We start from the raw sequence: 8,123 nt of genomic DNA on the forward strand, positions 1-8,123 counted from the left end.
ATTCCTTTTAGACTTTTAATACTCTGGTCTATGCTTATATTCCATAGCGTATCACTCTTGTTTACCGCTTGCTTCTTCCACGAGTGAATACGGTCGAATAGATAATACATCGTCTTCTTATTTCTCAAGGTTTGCGCCAGGTCTCGATTAGTAACGACTTCGTATTCCAAGGTCAGATCCGAAATTTGATATTCCGCGGCGGTATCTGACGAGTTGACCACTTTGTCGTGCCCGTTAAAAGTTAGTTGGTACGTTAGAGGCTCTTTAAACCACGAAGGATAGAATGGGGTATGGTCCGTCAACATAGGTGTGTCTAGTGGAATCGCGTACCTGTTTTTAAAAGCGTCGGCAATTGCCTTGTCTTTACCGTCGTTTGCAGCAGCATTAGCGTCGTCAGCCCCTAGACGTATCTTGGCTACGTTTTCTTTCTCTAGTCCAAAATACGCCATATTTTTGGTCTGCGACGGGGGTAACCAATTGTCCTTAAAATTGTGAAATACGTCCGCGTCTCGATAACTTACGATCTTGTTTCCCTGGAGACTTATATTTATTTCCGACACCAGGTTTCTCGCTACGTTGTTATAAACCGTCCGGTTGTCGTCTGAGGCGCCGTCTAGATCCAGTTTAAAAGCCAACTTTGCAGTACCGGGTACAATGACTTCGTCCATGCCTAAAGCGGGGAATTTTACGTTTAACGTGTGGCGCGCGTCTACGGTACTCGGGTTATGCGTAATGGTGACTTCGCGCCGCTCGCCTTTGATCGCGCGAGGAACTTTAAGTCTGCGACTCGGGTTAAGCTTTTTGGTGTACATCTTACTTTTAATATATAGTAGTTTTATTAATACTATTCTTATTTACGATTCTTATTTTATCATTTTAAAAAGAAAAGAAAACACGACTAACGTTAAACCCGCTGCAAAAAACAGATCTTCGTATTTTTCACTTTGGGACTCTGAAACCATATCACCGATGTGATCTATATCGGCGCGCATATCACCCAGCATCTGCTGAATCTCTGTTTGGTCGGTTTGAATCTCGATTAATTTATCTTTAATTTCGGTAACACTCGCTTCGCTCGTTGCTCCCTCTGGTCGCTTCGTTGCTCGCTTCGCTTCGCTTCGCTCGTACTCCATATTTAATTTAACCTTATTTTAAAAATGGCTAGTGCTTTGGTGATGGTGGGAGGAGCGATAGTAAACGCCTTGGCATTCACAGGATCTAATTTTTTATTCAGCAGTTTATCAAAAAGTAAAGTCGACGAAGAACGAAGGCGACACGACATCGCGTTAGAGCAACTGGCGCAAGCAAAACAAGAGTGGGAACAAAAACGCGTACACATGCTAGACTTTTTGAACGAACGAATGCGACAAGAACGCGCGAGTCAGCAAACATTTGTAAACGTGGACGAAGCGTTGCGGGCTTATTCGGAATTAACCGGTAGCTCGTTCCACTCGCTTCCCCCGTTACCGCCAGAACCTAGGTTGTCCGATTTTTACGAGCCTTCAGAAGACCAAAAAACCCGCGAGTTGGTTTGGATTTTAGGTGGAACTGCGATAGTCGGATTGTTGGCTTACCGGTACTCGCTACGGTAACACTCGCTTCGCTCGTTGCTCCCTCTGGTCGCTTCGTAACTCGCTTTGTGTAACTTATTTTAAAATGGAGAGAGAATTTTCAAAATTGTTTTACAGCCCACAGGGTTACTGGCGAGGAGAAAGTGCTGTCGATCGTCTACACGAAAAGACCGGTGCGGACAAATCAGTTATTAGGAAGTGGCTAAAAAAGCAGGCCGTTTGGCAAATATATTTACCCGCACCACATTACGTTCCCAGACCTACAATGTTACAATCAGAATCGGTCGAACCTAATTACGCGCATCAAATGGACATACTTTATTTACCCTGGGACCGAGTTAAAAGGAAAACGTTTAAGTACGCTTTAACCGTGGTAGACGTGGGTTCGCGGTATAAAGAAGCAGAACCGTTGACCAGTAAAACCGCCGAACAAGTGAGTGAAGCAATAAAGAAGATTTATTCGCGATCACCTCTGACATGGCCCAAATTCGTAATGGTAGACTCGGGATCTGAATTCAAAGGCGAGTTTAAAAAGTTAATGACAAAAAATAAAGTACAAATTCAAGTGGGTGAACCTGGGGTACACAGATCTCAAGGAATTGTAGAAAGGTTTAACCGTACTTTAGCCGAAAGGTTATTTGGCCACCAATACGCTCAAGAAATGTTAAACGTGGGTGTGCGTAACGTGGAATGGGTGGAACGTTTGCCACGGCCGTTCCACCCACATAGCGCTAGCGGAAAATAAGTCCCGATATTCGTTTGTTCCTTGTTTTCTAACTCCACTGATGCGTGTGACGTCACAGAAGATGGCGCTCCCCGAGCACGGAATTCCGTGCAGAAATAATTCTCGATAAAAAACAGATTAACGCAAAAAATTATATGTCTTATTGATGAAGGACTGTAAAACTAATTTTTCCACTCAGAAATCATAAAATAGATCGCTATTTGCCTCCAGGAACTGTTAACGCTGAAATTTTCTGTGACTTGGTCAACGTACTTGCGTGCAATGTGGACGACGAAAAGACCTCAGAAACAGAGAACCGGGGTGTTCTCCAAAAAACCAATATACACAAATAAAAGGCCAATGTGTAACAAGTTCAAAATGATTCATTTCGTCACTGGGTCAGACCACTGTGTCTGAATCTGCGACGTTGAAATGTACGTTAAAATCACTTTCCAACGTAAAGAATTTTGGTTGCCTCGTCGCTGGTATACGGCATCCTAAGCGCATACACGCACATTGCAATACGGGAACCTATAGGCTGCGCGCTGAGCGCGCGCTGTACAAAATTTGCCGGGAATACACAATACATGTACACTGTGTTTTTTCGGGATTGTGCTTTAGTCATGTTTACATATCGGGGGGTAACAACATGAGCTTCAAATTTCACCAAGAGTCACTAGAGAAAATCTGCCGAATTTGCACCGAAAGGCTCCATCCAGGATTGAGAAAACCAAGTCGGAAACCAGTTTCTTGCATCAATATCCGAAAGGAAATTTACAGCGTTTTTCAAGTGAGCACCTGGAAAGACTGTTCAGACCAGCATCCTGCTTTTGTTTGTGAAAGGTGTTCTAGAAACATTCGGCATTTTACTGCTGGCACAAGAAATATTGATATTGATAAACTGCGATTGAACCAGATTGTGCAATCAGATTGGCCAAAGCATAAACGACAAGGCGACTGTTTTGTGTGTGATCTGGTAATTAAGCAAGGGAAAGGGGGAGGATCACACAAAAGAAGATCGAGTACGGTACCAGCAGCCTCTCTTGTGCCACCTTCACAATTTTCATTTAATATTACCGATGAGAACATCTTTCAATATTTGCATAAAACCTTGACACCAGTTCCAGTACCCATTAGTTTGGACCTGATTGACGAGAGAGGAGGCATTTTCATATGTCCCATATGTCAGTGCATATTAAGCAGGCCAGTAGTTCAAACTCCTTGTGAACATAATTTTTGTGCCACATGTCTCAGTGCTTATTTTAAGCACTGCAGGAGTGATGATGTCAAATGTCCACTATGCAATCGAGTAATTGGTTACGGACAAGTGACTAAAAGCCCCCATGTCCTGATTGTGCAGCTTGACAGTCAACTAGTTGTTTGTAACCACTGCCAACAAATTGGAAAGTTGGAGCAACTGTTGCATCACACATGTGACAAAATTGCAAGTCCCATTCCCAAAATCACAATTGTAAAAGCCCAACAATCTCCATCCGAGGAGCAAAAAACAGCAACAACCGACGCAGTCTCAGCAGCAAGAATTCTCAAAGAATTAGCAAACTGTCATCAACCTGGAGCCCCTATACCCCCATTTGTGGAAGATGTTGCTGACAGATGGACTTGGTTGAAGTTAAAACGCGACAAATACAGGACTGCAATTAAAACTGGTGGTCGGGTGAGTTTGTAAAGATATTTGTAAGCTCCTTAAAACTGCATATTTTTATTTACAACTATCCATGTAGCTCAACAAAGACATATAAATTTCAGTTACATGAATTTAATTAAGTGAACAAAATAAATACAAAGCTGTGCCACTTTACAAAATAATACAACTTTAGCCAACATGTTCTCAACACTTTAACTGAAAGTAGCCACATTTCTCTCTTTAAACAGCCTGCCTACATCCAAAAGGTCACATCCAAAAAGCCATGTGAATCCCCAGAAGCAGCCAAGCAGAAGCCCTTGACAGCTGAGACGTCACTCATCATGATGCGTGATTGTCATCTTGCATGGACCCAGCTGAGGAAATTGAAAAGGTTTATTGTAAATTACGAGAAAGAACAGGGGAGAAATGTAAAAGTAGTCCTATTACAGTAGAATTTATTCAATGGAGTTTGTAAAATATCATCTGACCACATGACAGACAACATGGATGCAGGATGTGTAGAAACTGAGACAAATTGTTTCGTAAAAAATTCCACAGGGTACTCTAGGGGGTGTGGCTAGCTCGTACATGGTGACAGGTCAATTTTGTCTAAGAGATGATTGCAGGATTGGTGATATTCTTCCCAACATGCATTTCAGATACCTGAATGCCCAGAACATCATCCCTTCTGAGAAATCACTCAGAAAACAACAGCAGTTTCTCCTGAAAGACTATCTCAGAGGGGAAATGACTGACCTTGTGTTCAACAGTGAGAAAGCTGATGGAGTGAATGGGCTTGAAACTCGAGCTGTTCCATTTGCATATGTGCATGACCTCAGCAAGATGGTACTGGATTACCTGGATCGTCATGATCGGTAAGAGAAAAATGACCATGTATATACATTTACAGTGTAATGGCATGTATCTTACTTCCTCGAATAATATTTCATGTACATTGTGTGATTACTTTTTATAGGAATGGTAATTTGACATGGCATCAAGGAGTTATACCCAAGGATGAGGTCTGGATAAAGATTGGAGGGGATAAGGGCGGATCATCTTTCAAAATGGCTTTTCAAATTGTCAATGTTGAGCATCCTAATTCCCTTCGGAACACAGTCGTATTCGCATGCTTTGAGGCTAAAGATTCCAGAGTAAATATCGAAAGGGTACTTCCACCTACTTTTGACCAGATTGCAAAGCTTGGATCCATCAAGTGGCAGTAAGCATGATTTCCTTCTTACTTTCTCCTGTAATGTTAAAAGAGACAAAGTTCTATATTATATTTACAACAAAAAACACTTTTAACTGTATTTAGGTGAAGTCAACACATATAACTCAAAGTTAATATCTCCACTTTTTGGCAACTTGCAGGGAAAGGTCTATCCGAGTATTCTGCTTCGGCGATTATGAGCTGCTGACAAAGTTGTATGGCATATGTGGATGCAATGGTAAGTTGTGGAAAAATTTATTTCGAGAGCAAATGTGGGTTATCTGACTTACAAACACTGAAAACGCACAAAAAGACAAACTACTAACCCCATGACGAATTTCACCGAATCAGCCTTGCTTCTTTATCAGGGGCACGCACATCTTGACTAGGCACATGGATGCAGTGACAGCTGGTAACCTGTGTGATCAATTTTGTTAAAATTCTTAAATTTCATTTTACATGTATTTCCCTTCACATGTCAGCTCGCCACTGCTGTTTATACTGTACAGCAAGCAAATCTGTGATGCAGGAACCACTGTCAGAGAGGGGTCATTGCTCATCACGTACATTGCAAACCATTGAAGCAAACTATAACCACTTTCAGCAAGATGGAGGACTGCAGAAGAGAGCCAAAGAGGTTTCATTCAGCATTGCCCATCGCCCTCTTATGCCCATTGAAATTGATCATGTATGTTGTACAAATTCAGGTTAATTTGCTTGTTTAACCACCTTTTGAATGTTGTCAATACTAAATAGCAGATATTCATTTCTCATCGTGGTTCACCTCAAAAACTTGCTGAACTGAATATTAATATTCACCATTATTTCCTGAATCCAGGTAATTCTTCCCACATTACACATCTCCCTGGGGGTCTTCAAGAAGCTGTTCGATGAGTTCGAAAATGCTTGCCATGGTCTTGATGTGCAGTTGTTCCAACTACGAGTTGCTGCTGACGACACAGAGCGAAAGAACAATTTTGAGGACCACATACAATGTGAAATTGAACGACAGCACCAAATCTCGACATCCCTAAAAGAAAAACAAGCAGAGCTCAGCAGTGTGGAGGAGGAATTACCCCTACATGTCCTACGCAATCCCAACGAAGATATGGATGAGACATTCCTTCAAATTGCCCACAAAGCTTTCAAGCTCCGAGATGAAATAACAACCTTGGTAAATTCTATAGAACACCAATTAAAAGTTAAACATAAGAAAATCTTAATCTTTCACCGGAAGTGCTGAATCTATATGTAATTATGAAATGTACCTGTCACTGCTCAATTCTTACAGGAGAAGCAGTCGGAGACTTCCAAAATTCCTTTTGCTACGGGTCCAGTTGCCAGCTCTCTGGACAAAGTCCTCCAACAACACCATGTGCAACGACAGGCATATCATGGCAAATCATTTGTTGGCAACCATGTGCACAAATGCTGTGAGGTAAAAGCATAAAGAGCAAACTTGGTCATCAAACAACTAGGATAATTCTCCAGATGTATGGGCAGAAAATCTGCTACTTTATTTTGTTACAATTGTGTATTTGCTCTGTTCTGTATTTTTCCAATCCTTACCTACATGAACGTGTACATTTACCGCTTTTCCCCTTCTTCCAGCCTCAAGTCATTAAAGCACTAACAGCAGTACCCCTGGAGGTTGTTGAAAAAAACCTAACTGATGACCTGCCCCTAGGAGCTCATGAGAGGCTTCGTCGTGAGGCTGCTCAAATCGGGATCAATTTTCAGGAGCTTCTCCTCAAATTTGCTGATGTGCACAAGGGTATAAATCACACCTCAGCATTGATGCAAGATCAAATTCAAATGATTGGTAAGTAAAAAAGTGACAACGCTTAACTCTCATCAGAGATTAACTGCATGATCTTCAACTGAGTTACTAACATGAAGTTTATGACTGAAAAGAATGATGGCCCTAGCAATATCTGAATCATTTCAACTGGCTCATGTTGTCAATGTCATTTTTTACTTTAACAGATGCGAGTATTCGTGATCTAATGAGCACATATCGTAGGTTGCTTCCAACACACAACATCACTCCAAAGCTCCACTTACTAGAAGACCATGCAACAGAGCAACTCAAGCGCTTCAAAGTTGGATTTGGTTTACTTAATGAACAAGGCGGGGAACTCATTCACACAGAATTCAATCGAACTGGGAGAGTTGTTCAGGGAATGCGTGGGGAGCTGCAAAAGCTGATGTCCATCATGCAAAGGCATCACATCGCAACAACTCCAGAAATATGCAGGAACATGTTCCCAGCTGAAAGTAAAGAAAGGAAACAATAGTGTGATTGAGCCAATACAGCACAGGAGTCACAGATGGAACAAAATTTTGAAAAATGGTAGCCTTTGGTTTTTCTGTTCAGAGTTGCATGCTTTAGGGATTGATATAGTAATTAGTATTATCTATAGCCTAGTTATATATAGTCTTATATAGTATAGGCCTTATAGTTATATAAACTTCAAGTTAATGACTGAATTTACGATCAAGCCTTCGTCTTTAGGTGTATTATATATAGGCTTATAGACTGAGCCTAAAAAGGAAGTCGCCAGGATGAGCCAAAATCGTTTGAAAAAAATCAATAAAGTTAAGTTTCATTTTCAAATGATTTGTATTTGCTGTTTTTCCTCATATATGAAAGAGCCGTCAGACCGACAACAAATCTGTGCAGAAAGTGAAGGCACAGCGTACCTACAACTGTTTGATGTCTGTATTCCCATGGAATGAGCGATATGTCGGAAATAAAGTTAAATTGTTAACAGGGTTAAAAAAAACCATGCAAAAACAGGCTCCGATGAAAACTTGAGTCTTACTTACGTGCAGTCCTTTCTCGATATGTGTTTTCAGTCATCGGTGAACATGATGAACGTTGAATGCAACCAGCTCTTTCGCATCATTCGATGCAATGGCCCAGCGCCCAAACGCGCAATGTGTAACGTTCAACGTACGGGTAAACAA

General features: G+C 41.4%; 1 protein-coding gene and 1 long non-coding RNA gene across 8 annotated transcripts; one reads left to right on the top strand and one right to left on the bottom strand.

Annotated features, from left to right (window-relative positions):
* Nucleotides 1-2,282: 2,282 nt before the first annotated feature.
* Nucleotides 2,283-7,984, top strand: LOC147796743 (uncharacterized). 4 transcript variants are annotated; one of them, XR_015427719.1, is made up of 11 exons: nt 2,283-3,970; nt 4,189-4,331; nt 4,600-4,815; nt 4,917-5,162; nt 5,315-5,391; nt 5,636-5,841; nt 5,992-6,327; nt 6,445-6,591; nt 6,765-6,975; nt 7,140-7,506; nt 7,807-7,984. XR_015427719.1 is itself a non-coding variant. In XM_087146020.1 (10 exons), the coding sequence occupies exons 1-10, from the start codon at nt 2,945-2,947 to the stop codon at nt 7,448-7,450; spliced, it is 2,919 nt and encodes a 972-aa protein (XP_087002146.1). In that variant the 5' UTR covers nt 2,283-2,944; the 3' UTR covers nt 7,451-7,770. The 4 variants fall into 4 exon arrangements, 3 of the variants coding, with proteins under 3 accessions (XP_087002146.1, XP_087002147.1, XP_087002148.1); XM_087146020.1 differs by lacking the exon at nt 7,807-7,984 and having other exon boundaries at nt 7,140-7,770; XM_087146021.1 differs by lacking the exons at nt 7,140-7,506; nt 7,807-7,984 and having other exon boundaries at nt 6,765-6,983.
* On the bottom strand, nt 3,337-8,123 carry LOC110990956 (uncharacterized). 4 transcript variants are annotated; one of them, XR_015427722.1, is made up of 9 exons: nt 7,983-8,123; nt 7,218-7,424; nt 6,723-6,912; nt 6,422-6,584; nt 5,973-6,100; nt 5,480-5,570; nt 5,124-5,190; nt 4,697-4,798; nt 3,337-4,314 (listed from the first exon to the last, which is right to left on the bottom strand). It is a non-coding gene; the product is annotated as an uncharacterized LOC110990956 (long non-coding RNA). The 4 variants fall into 4 exon arrangements; XR_002600067.2 differs by lacking the exon at nt 6,723-6,912; XR_015427720.1 differs by having other exon boundaries at nt 5,973-6,103; nt 6,723-7,424.

Source organism: Acanthaster planci, linkage group LG14 (assembly GCF_054643075.1).
Source record: "Acanthaster planci isolate LZ-2023a linkage group LG14, COTS_SCS, whole genome shotgun sequence".
Classification (NCBI taxonomy): Eukaryota; Metazoa; Echinodermata; class Asteroidea; order Valvatida; family Acanthasteridae; genus Acanthaster; species Acanthaster planci.

Excerpts from the sequence above, each read along its gene's own strand:
- LOC147796743 (XM_087146020.1), top strand. The coding sequence starts at position 2,945 with ATGAGCTTCAAATTTCACCAAGAGTCACTAGAGAAAATCTGCCGAATT. Across the intron at positions 5,842-5,991 it reads TGCCCATTGAAATTGATCAT|GTAATTCTTCCCACATTACA; the intron begins GTATGTTGTACA and ends TCCTGAATCCAG. Across the intron at positions 6,328-6,444 it reads GAGATGAAATAACAACCTTG|GAGAAGCAGTCGGAGACTTC; the intron begins GTAAATTCTATA and ends CAATTCTTACAG.